Below are 16,715 nucleotides of genomic sequence, written 5' to 3'. Positions count from 1 at the left end.
TATGTGTTCAGTTGCTGGGGTTCTGGACATGTGAACAAGACAGCTTCAGGGAAATAAGGCGAGTCTTCGATGTTAACTGTGTGTTGTTTTGACTCCCTTGTTAAGGGAACACCAGAGTTCATCAAGGAGACTCCAGACTGTACCTACCTGTTCAGATGGCCCACTGCTCTGGCCTGCATCCCAGTCAAAACCAGCAGCTGCTCCTACAAGTAACAACCCACTACCACCTCCTACATGCCACCTTCCTTTAACTGCTTCTCCTTTTTCCTGCCTCTCTTTTTTTATGCTCACCTCTCATCCAGGTGTTTCTTATTCCCTTGAGCTCTTTTTCTTTAAGTGTACTTAAGATATTTACTTATAGCTTTAATGTAATGTAATTTGTCTGGACGAGTAAGCTAGCATTACCTTGAATTTTGGTAATACCGAAATTAAAGGTGCCATAGGGAGGATTGCAAAGATCCAGGACTTGTGAAAATGTGAACATCGACAACTTCATGGTCCTTCCCTCGCGGTGAATGAGTATGTATGCATGAGCAGTGATTGACACGCAGTTACGTTGTTATTATTAAATATTTTTATCGGGACTGACATAATTATCTATTTATTTATTTATCTAATTTGCTGTGTGGGCAAGTCATTGGTTAATTAAAAGTAAATGTTTTGTTTTATAGCTTTAGATACCCTGTTTCTTTTAAAATGTGGAAGTTAACTACAGCATACAAAATTGAGTCTATTAATAGCTTTTAATCAGAGGCCACAGATCCCTGTATTTTTACAGGTATGTGTGACAGTTGACGTCCTAAAGGGAAGTTTTTAATCTTTTCTGTCCACTAAAGAAAGAAATCCTGGAGCAAAGATGTTTTCCAGTGTTCTGTTAAAATAAACAGTTCCTAGGTTTGATTCAATTAGAAGTTAATTCTTCTCATCTTGAAACAATTCAGGTATAACCAACATGGACTTTGAACAGCTATGACACGGTATGTTCACCCTCTGTATGTCTCTGTCCTCAGTGATGATCAGGGCCACTCATACGACCTGTCCCCTCTGGCTATGAACTCTCGAAACTGGGAGGTGGAGCACCATACGGGGGACACGAAGACACGTTTTTACATCAATGTGTGCAGGTCACTGGTGCAGCAGGGAGGTCAGTGTGCATGCATGTGCACTTGTGTTCTGTATTCAGTAATACTGTAGCATCCAACTCTGGTTTGGTATCAGAATTCAAGTTGCAAGCGAGCATTTTGAAACTTAAAAATCTAAAACTGTCCTTAACATACTTGACAACAAATCCTCTGCCTCACCTTGTGACAGGTTCATGGAATTGTCCCTCCAGTGCGGCGTCCTGTGTGAAGGTTGGAGACGAGTATGTGAGTCTGGGGCAAGTGAAGTCTGGTCCTACATGGGACAGACATGTTCTGAAGTTGCAGTACACCAGCGGCCAGGTGTGTCCTGACGGAAGCCGCAACAGGAGCAGCATCATCCGCTTCAAGTGTGACAAAGACAAAGTGGTGAGGGATACACTCAACAAATGATCCAGTGTACATGGTTGTGTTGGACTGATGATACATATCATATAGTCTGAAGAGTTGTTTAACAGTTGTATGTCAACATCGTGCCAGTACAGGAGTCGGTTATAAATTAACCTAGAACGGAGCATATACCCTGTTTTTGACGTTTGTTTGTGTTAAGAACACCAGGGTCATATAGACAAATGATAAACGTGTGTTTCTATCGACCCATCCAGGACTCCCGGCCTACTCTGATCTCAGCCATTGAGGACTGTGTGTACACCTTCCTCTGGTTAACAGCTGCTGCCTGCCCTCTAAACAGCACCCAACACGACAACTGCAGGGTCACCAACCCTGCTACAGGTCAGCCATTCAAATTAAATCGGCAGTTCTATACACATTGTGCATGCAAATACTGTATGTACATTATGTTCTTATCATGTTATTATGTTAGAGTAGTGTATAAATGGCAAGACAGACTTCTCATGAAATGTACATTAATGGAGCGATGCATTTGTATTTTTTATAAACTGCGACCCTCCTCTCCCCAGGTCATTTATTTGATCTCAACACCCTGACAAAGGAAGGAGGTTACACTGTGTATCATCATAAAGAACACAGTAAGATGTTCCGCATGAACATCTGTGGAAGCGTCACCAATACTGGATGCAGCCCTGAAACCGGTACAAATTTCCAGTAACTTATAGTGTATCCTGTTTTAATTACCAGAAACGTGACTCTGCTGTGTGTACTTTATAACCTCTTGATAAAATGTGAGAAATATCTCGATAAAGGCATCGTTGCCGGGACAGGATAGACGCGCAAAGTCAGCTTCAAGTTTATCTTCAGTCACGCAGAGGCCCAAAGGTCTTTGCTTAAGTTTAAGCATTTTAAGTGTGCACAGACACAAATCACTGCAACAAGGTCCACCGTTAATCAGTCACTATCTAACCCCTGTTCACTGGTTGGTGCAGCGTCCAGCTTAATTCTTTTTCAGTGTCACTTTTCTACTGGTTATTTGATTGGAATACAGATGTTTAAAAATATGTAAATCTATATTCTTTTTTTAAAATCCAGTGGACATTTTATTTAAACAGGAAGAGGATGTTTGCATTGGGACATTTTTAATGTAAATGTTGATCCTTATTTTACCTGTACAGAACTGATAAAAAAAACAACGTAAAGTATAAGAAAATAACATTTCTACCTGATAAAAAAACTGGCTGAAACAACACAGAGCCTCAGAAGACTTCAGCTTTTGTATCTCCTACAGACACCAATGCTTTGTGAAATAGACACTTTATGATGTATTTCCTTATACAAATAAGCTTTGTGGATTCCAATAAGTGGAGATTTATCTTTAAAAACATTATATTTCTTAAGCTTAACAGCAAAAGGGGAGAGGGATCCATTATGCATTTATTTCTCTCCTGGTTACTGTTTATTCTAGCTTACACATTTGTGGTTTTATGTAACACTGACGACATGCGTCACCACTGTTAACCGTTGGATGTAATAGGAGGCCTGAAATTCCAGTAATTCTCAAATTATTGACTGCTCTTTTACCTTGACTGTATTAGGTTTTGCACAGGAAACTGGAAAGCAATAAGAAGCACTATAGCTTTCAAGATTATTCAGTTTTTGGGGTCCCTTTCTTCAGCGGTACAGTCCAAACTGAGAAATCTTGGTGTTATGTTTGATCATAACATGTATTTTGCTCAACATATCAAATCACTGACCCACGCATGTTTATTTCAATAAAGAAACCTTGCCCAACTTAGAGCTGTTGTTTCACATTCTGAGCTTGAGATGATCATTCATGGTTTTATATCATTATTTAAATGTCTAAAGGCGTGCACATGTAATCCTAAATAATTGTCATGAACCTAAAAGAACATAATTAATATTTTTAAATAAAACTAAATTTGTGCAGTTAAGAATTCTAAAATATATGCATATTTGTGTTCTAGCTGTGTGTATTAAGGATGCCACGACTGCGGTGAGCGGCGGGCAGGTGAGCAGGAAACTCTCGTACAAGGATCACGTTCTGGAGCTGACGTACGAAGGAGGAAGTCCCTGCTCAGCAAACCCTAGCCTCAAGCACAACACCATCATCAACTTCATCTGCAGGTACTTCCAACTTCTCCTGTGCCTTTTTTCTCTTTAGTTTTTGTATTAATGTTTTCCCTTTCTGGCCTCCTGCAGTGAGAGTAATTACACAAACACTATCCATGTGCTTCAGAAAAGCAGTGCAATCCCGGAAGGCTTGTATCATTTGGATGCGTTATGCTGTCATTACTTAGAATTCCTCATGGGGGAAACGGAAACTACGCACTATAGCTTAAATGGTTTTATTTGATTTTTTAAATTTTTTAATATATTTAATATTTTGACAAGTATTTCAGCTGTCAGCTGCTTGAAGTGTTTGATATTTTTTGCAAAACACCCATAATGTATCTTTCATGTAAACACTGAAATATCTAGCTATGTTCTGAGTGTTTACGTTGTGTTTGTACAGGCCACCTAACACAGGCTCGACCCCTTCAGAGCCTGTTCTCATTGACACCGATGCTGAGACTTGCACACACTTCTTCTCTTTCCACACACACCTGGTCTGCGAACAGCCAGTAAGTATGTCTGTGTACATTATGATAAGTCGGAATATGCTCGGCCTATTTTCAAGGTAAACCAAATTCAAATGTTGGGAAACTTTTGGAGAGAGAAGGTCGTTCCATCCAACAACGCGAAGACAAAACTGAAAAGGAATGTGCTTTAGTTAGTAATTTAAATCGGATGTATGTTAAGTTATGCCTGTTTGCAAGTGTGTCCTGTGATATAACTTCCTTAACATCACAAGATGACAGACTCAAATGTTTTGTCAAAACATGTCTGCATAGTCAGAAAAAAAGATCAAAAGATGAATGACACGTGCATCTAAACAAATTCATACCGTTATCTCCACTTGTGATGTGGTGATATTGACTTTTGACAAAGAAATAGAAATAACCCTTTACATGACAGTATCAACATAACCGTGATATGACACTGTCATAATCCTTTGAAACAAGTCTTTAACATATATGACTTCTGTCATTAAGTGTCATTTGGTTTTTCTCATGACAAATTGACATTGGTTTGGTTGTCTTGATTATGACAACTTGACATTAATCAAAGTGACATTCCAAGAAGTTGTCTTGGTCATGACAAATCAACATTAAATGTGTTTGGGATGTCTTTGTAATGACAACTTGACATCAGCATGACATTATTGGAAGATGTATTTATCATGCCAACTTGACATTAGATCAGGTTTCCAACCTTGCACATCTAATTTAAATGATCATTATGTCAACATGTCATGAATTTAAAAAGAGGTGGATTTTCTTTTTATGTCAAGTTGTCATGACAAAGACATCCTCTGGTAATGTCATTCTGTTTAACGTCAAGTTGTCTTAATGCGGACCCTCCAAAGAAATGTAATGTCATGTTGTCGTGATTGTCATGCCTATTTCTGGCTCAAAATGTTTTAAGAAACAAGTTTCAGTGAACTATTTTCATAAGATACAAGATTATATTCCGAACGAGCTGCTTTAATATTGAGTGGCTGTAAAAATCATTTTTTTTTTCATCATCTACTGCTACTGTTGATTCCTAAAACACTACAAGGATGTACCACTGACATTTATTTTTGTCCTTTTTATTTATTACTTTTCAGGTTAAGTGTTCAGTCCAGAACGGCTCTGCTCTTATTGACCTGACTCCTCTGATTCATGTTAGTGGATACTACACAGCAACAGGTCAGTGGGCCGAGGTTTTATAAACACTCAGATACAGACATCAGACTTCTTGATATTTTTGCATGCAAATGAAGTACAATATGCATTATTTATCGTGCTCAACATTCATCCAGATTTTCTGTTTTGATGTTCCTGTTTCTACCCTCTTTTCAGACGAGACAGTGGGCGTAAGTGACGGATCTCCAGACTTCTACATCAACATCTGCCAGCCTCTAAACCCCATCCCCGGAGTCACCTGCCCCGCTGGAGCTGCCGTCTGTATGGATCCAGATCATGGACCTCCTGTGGTAAGACACTTACAAGCACAGACACACACACACACACACACACACACACACACACACACACACACACACACATTTGTGTCTGGCTTTCTTTGTGGGGACCAGTCATTGACATAATGCATTCCCTAGTCCCTAACCCTAACCTTAACCATCAAACCTAAATGCCTAACCTTAACCCTCACCCTAACCCTAACCTTAACCATCAAACCTAAATGCCTAACCTTAACCCTCACCCTAACCCTAACCCTAACCATCAAACCTAAATGCCTAACCTTAACCCTCACCCTAACCCTAACCTTAATCATCAAACCTAAATGCCTAACCTTAACCCTCACCCTAACCCTAACCATAACCATAACCTAACTCCAACCCTACTCCTAAAACCAAGTCTTATTCCTCAAAAAGCCCTTTAACGTTAAGGGGACCAGCATTTTACCCCCAAAAAGCTGTCAGGTCCCCATAAGTATACTGTATTCCAAGTTTTTGGTCCCCACAAATGTAGCTAAACCTGACACACACACACACACACACACACACGTTCTCCTTCACACTCTTTCCATACAAGGTAAATAAAAGACAATTTACTTTGACCTCACTTTCATGTGGTTTGATGCCTTTTATTATCAAAAACCAGAGCACTGACTTTGGACTGACAGCATGTTAAAAGGTCCGATAGCAACAGGACAACAGACTTAGCTAACATAGTGACTAGTTGGAAGTGGAAATTCCATCAGATGTATGGTACGGCATGTGTGAAACTCAACATACTTCCACAAGTTCAAAACAATTGAGGGTGTTTTATTGGAAAAATTTGGTGAGTTTTTTTTTATTACACCTCAGATTAGCAATAGAACATCTTCAACACACCAACCTGTTAGAGACAATGTGGCTGCTTAGTCAGTCATTGTAAAAGCCTGATTGTTCTAAACTGCAACAGTGGTTTGAGGTCAAACAAGACATAAGGGCAATGGAAACGTTGACTTTTGTGCTAGGTTAGAGAGAAGGGAAAATGCACTTTAGGATATCATCCACGTAGCATCCATGTTAGGCCCCAAAATACACTTAATACCTTTTATTATATTCCTTCAAAGTCTTCACGACATATTGTAGGAGTCTGGACAGACATTAATGTAAACAGCAACTTGGCTGGTTGGCGGAGGCATACTAACGCAAGGCCGTACTTCAGTCTTTTGTATTATGATTATGATGATCCTTCTTGTCCTGTCTCTTCCTTACTGTCTATTTCAGTAGTTTGGCCTCCACCCTTTTCTCCCTTTCATTCTCTGTCTTCTTGTCACTCAAAGGACATTGGGCGAACTACCAGCGGCCCTGAGATCAATAAAGCAACAGGGGAAGTGTCCATCACTTACAGCAGCTCCACCAAGTGTGCGGCAGATCCTGCACAGAACTACACTTCGACCATCGTCTTTACCTGCCAGAGAGGCCTGCAGCTGGTCAGTCAGCGCTTTCATGTTTCACTTCTATGATACAGATACTAACACTTGCACTGTGACTTCTGAGGATTTTGTTCACCCTTTCAAAGCAGTGACCATTTATATATCTTTATCCAGGGCTCTCCACAAATGCTGAGGCTGCAGAAATGTGTCTATTTGTTTGAGTGGGCGACCCCTATAGTCTGTTCAGATGACACCCACACAAACACCAGCGGTTGCCAGCTCACAGACTCCCAGCTCCAGTTCACCTTTGACCTGTCCGTCCTCTCTGGCGAAGTCCAGGTGAGCTCATAGGCTTGTTGTTGTTAAATTTTTTATAAATAACCAGGTTAGTTGATTGACAATAAATTTGCAACAACAATCTTTTAAATTTACACAGTTACTCATAATACCTGGAAGCTTCCTAGTATACAACCACAGTCTTTTTGTTGGGTTAAGGCCCTTGCTCAAGGGAACCTCAGTAGTGTTAATGAGCGAGGGACAAGCGCTTGTTAATATTGTTTTGTTTTACATTTCACTATAGCTGTAATATTCTTTTCTGTAAAGGTATTCAGTTTTCAGGTTTTTTACTTCATGGTGCTGCAGACTCTGGGTCACCATGCTAGAAATTGTAGTAAAGTTAACACTCTGTATGTCAGGTACCAGCGGGCTCCAGCGTCTACCACATCAATGTCTGCGGCTCAGTGGCAGAGCCGGCCTGTAAAAAGAGCGCAGTTTGCCGGGTGTCTAGTTCGGACAAGTCAGCTTCATCATTTGGCATCAGCAAGGCCATGACGATGGACTACAAACATGACGAGGAGGCCGTACTGATGCAGTATGGTGGAGGAGATTCATGTCCACCAGGTAGGTCTGTTGAACTTGTGGATGACCCCTTCAAAAGGCCCAGAATTGGGCTTTGGACCATAGGACTTTCTTTATGAAGATGGGTAGAAATTAGATTCTGTGTTTTTAAAAGCTTTACTAATATTTCAATCTGCTGGTATTTGCAGGATAGTATAGCTCAGATCTTTTTTTTACACTATGCATTGTACTATCAGGAGCAGATTGGATCATGATAATTAAACAAGATGATATTTTACAAATAAAATTGAACATGTATGGAATGGGTTGTTTGTGTGCTCTAGTGACCAAGGAGGGTGAAGTGTGTGTGTTCCCCTTCACTCTCATGAAGAAGTCGTACACAGAGTGCACCAAAGAGGGAAGGACAGACGGCAAGACTTGGTGTGCTACCACTGCCAACTATGACACGGACAAGAAGTGGGGATTCTGCGAAGCAGGTGACAGCTTTTTGGAAAGAGAGAGGAAGCAGATAAAAACACAGAAAGGAGATGGGACCACTGCAAAGTCAGCGCTATACCAACTATTACTTTTGCTTTGAAAAGTTTACGTAAGAGGTTTAGAACTTCAAAGATAGAGCAGGCAGACAGGAAAGTACAGTGATAACAAGGATTGAGTTCAAGCTTTCCCTCCTCACAAATCAATGCATCCATGGACATGCCCCCCCTTACCTTAAAGAACTTATCAAACCACAGAACACAACCCGCTCCCTTCGCTCCACTCACTCAAACCTCCTCCACATTCCCAGAACCAGACTCAGGACAATGGGGGATAGGGCATTTTGTGCTGCTGCCCCAGGTCTGTGGAATCCCCCCCCCGACACCTTGAGGGCTCCTCAATCCACTGAGTGTTTTTAAAAAAGGCCTTAAAACATTTCTTTTTAGCAAAGCTTTTGATCCCCTTTAGATTTTTTTTTTATCCTCTCTTCTAAAAATAGCTTTATATTATTTCTTTTTTTGTTTTATTTTTCTCTTTTCCTTTATTTTTACCTGTAGCACTTTGAGATTTATTGATGAAAAATGTATTATTATTATTATTATTATTATTATTATTATTATTATTATTATTATTAAATCAATGAGCAAAGTTGAAAAATGTCCACAGTTGTTGACATGCCTAATCTAATAAGATCTAAAATCTAATGCCTAATCTCACCATTTCAAAGCACCTGTGTGCATTTTTACATTAAAAGCTTTTTCTCATTTGTTTAAATGTTCCAAAATGCTTTTGTGTTTTTGCATTTTTATCACCTTTTTAATAATTCTCTCTTTACTGAAAACTATGCTGTCGTTATCTCTTTTTCTTCCAGTTTCTGGTAAGCGTCAGTCCTCCATATTGTTTACCTGCAACCAGACTGCAGGCCACGGCTCGCCACAGCTGCTCTCCGAGACGGAGGGTTGTTCGGCCACTTTTCAGTGGCACACCAGTGTCGTTTGTCCACCAGTGAAGATGGAGTGCAAACTGGTCAGCCAGCATCAGACCTTCGACCTCCGAACCCTGTCCTCCCTCACTGAGGCGTGGAAGTTCGGCCACCACGGAGATTCGTAAGTCTGGCTTTAGTCATGGTTGGGCATGGTTTTCATGTCTAATGCTTAGGGGTGTGACGAGACACTCGGCTCACGAGTTGAGACGAGACACAAGATGTGGTTCAGGAGAACGAGAAGAAATTAGATTTTAATACTATTTTAAAGAAAACTTCAATTAAGAAATATAACTGGAAAAATGATCTTTTATTCAATCGAAAGCTCTGTGAAAGGTTTTACCAAACTCAAATGACTGGCTTCTCTCCTTTACAGTATAACTAACCCATTTAAACCCAATAATTTCAGCGGGAGCTTCTGACTTCTAACTGAAGCTGTGTGTGACTTTCTAACTGAACTGGTGAATGGTGAACTGAACTAAACACTAAAACACTACTTTTAGTCTTATTTTTAAAGGGAAAACCATAAACAAAGTAATTCTTTCAATAATCAAAGTGTTTGCAGGAATGACCAATGTATTTCTTTAAGCATGATACGCTGCAAAGCCAAAGCTAGCATGTCCATACGTATCGTACGTCATTCCATATGTACAGTGGAGATATTTCTCTTTTCTCAGAACTATAGTTACAACATAACACAGTGTTTCATTGCAGCGGTAAACAAGGAAGTAGGCTGCTCTTATATTGATTTATGGCCATTTTAAGACGAGGGAAGAACATTTCATTTGATATCATTCAAAGTAAAGTTAGAGATTGCTGTCTTCTTCCTACTCATTTAAAAATAGACCGAGAAAGAGAGCGATCTGTGCGAGTGCAGCGCCACACTGTTCCACCTTCACAGTAGTTGCAGAACTGAAGGCACTGACTAGTCTTTGCACCTAAATCTAAAATACAGGATAAAATGAAAATAAATACAACAAATACAGTAGATCGCCAAAAATGACTTGCCCTGCTTAACAATAGATGCTAGAAAAAGAAGAAATATTTCTGAAGTAATGCACACAGGTGAAAAGAATGTGCATATTTCTGGCCATCCAAAGCTCTTTAGCCTTGGTTTCCTGAGTCGCGACCTTATTCAAATGGCGTTCTTTATGTCCTCAGGTATTATATCAACCTGTGTCAGGGTATCCACGGTGGGTTGCCAGGTTGTCCAGAAGGAGCAACCGTATGCCGACGCTCGGCAGCTGGAGCGACCCACACCCTGGGCCGAGTTTATACTCAGAAAATGAGCTACGCTGGTGGGTGTTCAAGTCATGAATACGTTTCACTGTGCCTAATGTTGGACTTTTTGATGACCAATAATGATATTTGCTTGAAGTTTCGAATATCCTAGGGTTACCTTTTGTAATATTTTACCAAATTAGTTGCCAGTAGATTTGAACAAAAGCTATGGCAACGCATTTTATTTTTTACTTCTATTGGTCCACAACAATTAAACTGAAAACTGCCTCAGAATTAAGCCACAAACCGTTCAGGCTATCAGGTAATCCAATGATAAGGAATGAATTTTTTAATTAAATGGTATGGATTATGTTGTACTGTGCATTAGAAAAGTTCCTTATCACAGTTCTCAAACTTCTTCTGCAGATGGTAAGATCTCTGTCAGTTACTCAGAGGGCGACAAAGTCTGTGGTAACGGCGTGAAGGCCAGGACCGTGATCCGGCTGAGCTGTGGCTCCACCGTTGGACATCCAGCACTCATCAGGTAACACTCCACCTCAATGAAATCAGCTGGCTGGATGAAAAAGCTCTCTTTTTAAGATTTTAGCCAGGGATAAAATCAGGGACATTTTTAGAAAACAACTTTAAGATGTTTAATATGTCATAAAATATGAATAACATAATTGTATAAATAAGGATATGGGTATGTGGGTAAATAAAAAGAAAATTATTTTACATGTTCAGTCACATTTTACACTCATTTACTGTTTGGTTCAGGGATTTCTAACTGCCAGTTAATAACAAAACAGAGTTATTTTTAAAGTTAAACTTTCACTGGTGAAAGCATTTAACTTTAAAATTTCTTGGCAGACTTATTTTTTGTACTGAAGAAGTGTTGAATGTTCTTTCTTTATCTCTCTTTTGTTCACCAGCATGTCGTAGCATAAGTTCAATTTACCCTGCTAGTTAGTTGGTCCTAGAACTCTTAAATGTTGCTTTCCTAAATATTCAATGTGACACGATGCTACGAGTGTCTGATTTCTGTTTCTGTGCTAACAGTGTTGATGAGGCTTCATGTGAGTTTGTGATTGGCTGGGAGACTCGCTGGGCATGTGCGGTGAAGCAGCAGGAGGTGGTGATGGTGAATGGGACGATACAGGTTCCTGATACTGGAGCCGTCCTCAGTCTGGGAGCGCTCTACTTCAGGTAGCACAAGCGCACACTCAACCTGTCCACCTGTGTTTTAATCCTGCTCCCAGCACACTCTTTTTTTTTCATGTAACTGACAAATATCTAACTTTGTTGCATAAGTGAGAACTCCTAGATTTTAGTTTTAACCCGTGTTGCTCGTTTTTACTCTTCTCAGCCAGCATCAGGCGTCCGGAGACATCCGTCCAAACGGCGACCGCTACATCTACCACATTCAGTTGTCCGGCATCACCAACAACTCCCTGCCCACATGTCTCGGTGCCAACATCTGCCAGGTCAAACTGGATGCGTCCTACAGACGCAGGATCGGCTCCTCAAGCGAGGCCAAGTACTACATTAAAGGTAATGTATTGCTTGGTTTAGAGAAATCAGAGATTGAAATCAGAGGTTTGAAAAATAATTGAATTTCTACTTGCCTTGAAGGAGTTAGTAGAATCAAAGGTAGTTGTTTGGTTTGTCACTAACACTTCGGTCCAAGTCTCTACAACTACTCAAGGTTTCCTGAAGATAAGTCAAATTAACATTGCTGCCACCAGCCAGTCAAAAGTTCCACATCTACAACATTTAACTCCTTATAAAAATAAAATGTCAATAATAGGTCAATTAAAGACTTAAAAAGAACTGTTCTTTAAAGCTATAATGCGTAGTTTCTGTCTACAAAACTGTCTGCTACATGTTACAAGCCTTCCGTGACCAGATGTTCATTAACATCAAAAAGTTATGCACTAAAGCTTTAAAGCAGATTCCTCTAAAAGTCAACAGCTGCTTTCATTTTTAGCTTAGCTTTGCTATAATTAGAAGTCAAATAACTGTTTTTTTAATCTTTCTTACCAACTTCTTTTAACATTATTCTTCTTTAACATCCATTAAAGAATCACTAACAGCATGTCAATAACATCTCTGCTTTCCCATCAGGAGGAAACCTAGATGTGATGGTTCCCTCTGAGTCGGAGTGTGGGCGAGAGAAAACCAAAATGGTGTCCTCCACCATCATGTTCCACTGCAACCCCTCGGCAGGCGTCGGCATCCCCGAGTTTATGATGGAGACGGATGAATGTCAGTATCTGTTTGTGTGGCACACCGACGCTGTGTGTGGTCTCACGTGAGTAACAACGTTTACACTGGAACACAGTTTTGACTCCAGACAACAAAAGTAGATTCATGAATATGTAACTTTTTCTTCGTCATCTTTTTTGCAGAACTGTTAACGCGAAGACGGATGACGGCGACGGCAGCGAGACTCCAGCTGTGGCCAGGCGAAGCAAGGCAGCGGGGGTGATGCTGGGCCTCCTGTTGGTGGGTCTGTGTGTCTGTCTGCTGGGGCTTTTACTCCACAAGAGAGAGAGGAGGTGAGACCCAGAACATCCAACATATGAAGATATATGAAAGATGTAAGCAGATTTAAAAGTATGTTGTACTAATCTAGTCTGTCTGCTCGTCTTTGTCTTCTAACAGAGAGCTGGTGATCCAGAAGGTTGCTGGCTGCTGCAGGAGAGGAAACCAAGTCTCCTATAAATATTCAAAGGTGTGTTGATTTAATAAATTAATCAATTCTGAATTGGTTTAGGCACTTTCTGGTGTGAACGCACTCTTCCAGCCAATAACAATTTGGCTTTTAGAAAATAGTGCATCTAAAAACTCTTCTCTTTCTGTGGCCTTTTATGACTCTCTGTGTCATTTCATCCAATCCTAGATAGTGCCATGCATCATATGAAATAAAGGTTTCATTTAAGAAGTGTGTGCAAGGTTACCTGGTAGCTGTTCACTTCAGCAGAAAAGACCTTCTGCTTTGTTCTTTCCCCGATTTTTACATTCTCTCCCTTGCAACTTTAAACCTTTTGTAATTACGTAATGCAGATGACTCGCCGACGGCCACGTGCCTCTCAAATATTTGAAAGATGGCTTTTATGTGGCCACACCGATCACGTCCTCTTCCGCTGTCACACCAGCACCTACAGCCTATTTTTAAGGGTCATTTTTATATTTGGAACAACAGCCTTTGCAGTTACTCAATTCTCAGCGTGGATCACTCAGTGAAGTTTGAGTGAAGATGACACTTCTTTCAAACAGCTGATTTATTTTCGTCCCACATGCTTTGACTCACTGTCGGTACTAACTTGAAATCCTTAGGTCAACATGGACGAAGAAGGGGGGGAAGAAGAGATGGAGTGGCTGATGGAGGAGCTCGAAGCCCCTCCCGCGTCCTCTTCCTCATCCACCCACCGAGGGAAGAGTAACCACGGCAACGGTCACATCAAGACCAAGCCGGTGAACACGGACGGTCTGCGTTCGTTCTCGCTGGACGAGCAGGACGAGGACGACGACAGCGAGGACGAGGTGCTGAGCGTCCCGGGGGTGCGAGTGGTCAAATCCTCCGGACCCTCGAGGTCTTCCTCCGCCCATCGCAGCCCCTTCCTTCAGGTCGGTATCGCCCCAACACCTGTCCAGGTGTCTGTTTCCACTTGGTGCTGAAAACTTCATTTTGTCAGCTACTTTTTTTATTTAGTCTTTGTCATGTGACAAATTTCCTTTTTAGTTTTTATTTAGTAGACATCTTCCTGTCTGTTTTAGTTGACTTGAAGTCTTGTTTTAGACAAAGAAAACTGTAACTACTAACATTTTAGTCAATTTAAACTGTCTATCTTAGTCTTGTTTTAGTCATCAGGTTAAATTGAACATTTCAATCAACCTAGTCTAACCAAAACTAATAAATGTGTCATTTTATTGAAGCCTATTTTGCTTGAGATAATGTTCTTGAATTGTGGCGCAGCATTTTGTATTTGTCGGTCTTTGCATGACACGTGCAGCAGAGAACGCACTGTCATTGGTTCAAGTACACAGGAGGCGGGTCTTGTTGGCTATTTAAAGCCACGTGACCACCAAAATGTACCGTGGTTTGCTGAAAATCACGTCAATCAACCAGACATACATGTGCGTTTGTTTATGAATTTTTGAGAGACGAGCGAGAAAATGTCTCCGACAGAGGGGGATGTAGATTATGATGATTATGATGATGATTATGATGAAGACATCCTCCCTCCCAAACTCCTCCCTATCTTCCACCTCAATGTCACTGCCCTCGCTGTCTAACTCCTCCTCTGTCGGAGACATTTTCTCGCTCGTCTCTCAAAAACGGGTAAAGAATGGAGCTTTGCAGGATATGTCTGGTCTGGTGGTCTGGTGGTACGAATTTAAGGAATACTTCCAGACATTTGCTTATTTATTTAACAACTGGCCTGGGACCCAAGTTCTGATTTTTTTCCTCAGCCTTTTGTTACAACAATGGGCCTAAATATCACCTCGTTTCTTTCTCCCGCCTCCTGCTGTTGTAATTGTTCTCTTGAGCTAAAATAAGACAAATAAGGTAAGGGTGCTGACCTGTGATGCTGGTGTTTTCTCGATATGGCGCCTGCAGCACAGGTAACAGAACAGCTGCATATAAGAAACTGTTTTTTTTGTTTGTTTAATCTATATTTTAGTCTTTTTTCATCAACAATAATGCATGTTCATAAGCTTCCAGTTAGTGTTTGACGATGTCGGTGCTGTTCTGTCATCATTTTGTCTTTGTCATAATAAAAGAAGGTTGGGGACGAACTTATTTCGTCATAGTTTTGCTAACGAGACCACCGCTGCTCAAAGCCTCACAGACGTCCTTCCTTTCAGGAGGAGAGTGACGAGGACCTGGTCGGCCTCCTGGACGAGTCGGAGAGGAAGAGGAAGAGCAAGAGCAGCAAACCCCGCTCCTCGGGCCATAATCACGGTAACAACACAGCAGGCAACAGGAGCCGGGACGAGGAGGACAGTGACGAGGACCTCCTCAGGGTGTGATGTCACTTCCTCCATCACGCTCCCTCCCCTCAACCAATCTGAACTCTTCTCTCTCAGTGAATGTCTCCATAACAGCAACAATGAAATACCAACAACATAGAAAGCAGAAAACCTTTCCTCTCTTATGGGATCTTTGTTTAGTTGGACTGCACCTTCACTCGGCCTCAGACTCTCTCAGTCCGCTGTCTACAGACCGGCCATGTTGGCACATGTTTCTTATTTATTGATGGCTGATTATTTGTGTAAGTGTACAGCAGGCTGATTCAGACTTGTACCCTATTTTCTAATATTTGTCATAATTTTGAAACAAAACAATAAGTTGCTTTGCTGAAGTTACTTCAGTCTTACCACGATTCTCTAATATTGAGTCTAAAAATCATCCCCAGAGGCACAATGAGCTTCTTTCTCTACGTTTTGACTCTGCAGTTAGTCATGTCAGTGAAAAGATGTAAATTAAATAGTTTTTTTGTTTTGTTTTTTTAAATGAAGTTGTGCCATTGCTTTAGCACTTTATTGTAGCATTGATTAACAGAGAACAAGGCTGTCTACATGTCTTTATTGCAGACACTGAAAAGAAAACTTGGGCTACATTTGGAGTTGATTTTTGGTTTTGATTTTTATATCCAGGATTGTATTTAATAACTGGGGGTGAGATGTACAGTTAAGTAGCTAAATAGTGAAACAATTCAGCAGATTTTGGGATAAAACGACAGCTATCAAAGAAACGAGAAGGGGGAAATGGGTTCAGTTCCCTGGACGGCGACAGTGAAGGTGTTGGCTAGTTTTTGTAAAAGGGAATGAAGACACCGTTTGTCTTTTCTTGCTGTTTACAGTTGCTCTAATAGCAGAGGTTTCCTCTTTCTTTCCCCTCGAAAAGAAAGCGCAATGCCTTCCTGATGATGAACTTACTTTGCATTTTCATCGATGAATCATGTCCGATGACAACTTGATTTCTTTTGTCTTGCTTTGATCAAGAGACGTTGTACATAGAGGATAATGTTCATTAATATGGACTTAATGTTTGTTTGTTGTCTTCACCGGTGAATTGCTCACACATTTGTTTTTATGATTATTTAAATAGAGATGGCCTTAAGTGTGAATGGATGGTCGACGAGGACAGAGGTTGAAAGTGAAACTTGAGATGTTAGTTTAGGTTG

The 16,715-nt window shown here is 40.7% G+C and overlaps 1 protein-coding gene across 2 annotated transcripts in view; it reads left to right on the top strand.

Moving 5' to 3' along the window:
* Positions 1–16,715, top strand: part of igf2r (insulin-like growth factor 2 receptor) — a 44,505-nt gene that overhangs the window by 25,767 nt on the left and 2,023 nt on the right. Inside the window, exons 29-51 of one of the 2 annotated variants that reach the window (XM_034899669.1) lie at positions 106–209; positions 1,011–1,144; positions 1,312–1,508; positions 1,745–1,871; positions 2,060–2,191; positions 3,479–3,638; positions 4,027–4,135; positions 5,224–5,305; positions 5,459–5,592; positions 6,894–7,043; positions 7,161–7,325; positions 7,682–7,886; positions 8,168–8,320; positions 9,190–9,424; positions 10,462–10,598; positions 10,948–11,065; positions 11,581–11,727; positions 11,888–12,072; positions 12,646–12,832; positions 12,930–13,079; positions 13,186–13,255; positions 13,861–14,151; positions 15,394–16,715. The exon at positions 15,394–16,715 is cut by the window's right edge and continues 2,023 nt beyond it. In XM_034899669.1, the coding sequence (XP_034755560.1) occupies positions 106–209; positions 1,011–1,144; positions 1,312–1,508; positions 1,745–1,871; positions 2,060–2,191; positions 3,479–3,638; positions 4,027–4,135; positions 5,224–5,305; positions 5,459–5,592; positions 6,894–7,043; positions 7,161–7,325; positions 7,682–7,886; positions 8,168–8,320; positions 9,190–9,424; positions 10,462–10,598; positions 10,948–11,065; positions 11,581–11,727; positions 11,888–12,072; positions 12,646–12,832; positions 12,930–13,079; positions 13,186–13,255; positions 13,861–14,151; positions 15,394–15,558 (3,537 nt within the window). In that variant the 3' untranslated portion in view covers positions 15,559–16,715. The remainder of the gene's footprint in view (positions 1–105; positions 210–1,010; positions 1,145–1,311; positions 1,509–1,744; positions 1,872–2,059; positions 2,192–3,478; positions 3,639–4,026; positions 4,136–5,223; positions 5,306–5,458; positions 5,593–6,893; positions 7,044–7,160; positions 7,326–7,681; positions 7,887–8,167; positions 8,321–9,189; positions 9,425–10,461; positions 10,599–10,947; positions 11,066–11,580; positions 11,728–11,887; positions 12,073–12,645; positions 12,833–12,929; positions 13,080–13,185; positions 13,256–13,860; positions 14,152–15,393) is intronic. The other variant, XM_034899670.1, reaches the window with a different exon arrangement.

This window comes from Etheostoma cragini, chromosome 18 (genome assembly GCF_013103735.1).
Source record: "Etheostoma cragini isolate CJK2018 chromosome 18, CSU_Ecrag_1.0, whole genome shotgun sequence".
NCBI classification, from domain to species: Eukaryota; Metazoa; Chordata; class Actinopteri; order Perciformes; family Percidae; genus Etheostoma; species Etheostoma cragini.
This window is presented reverse-complemented; position numbering and strand designations above follow the sequence as displayed.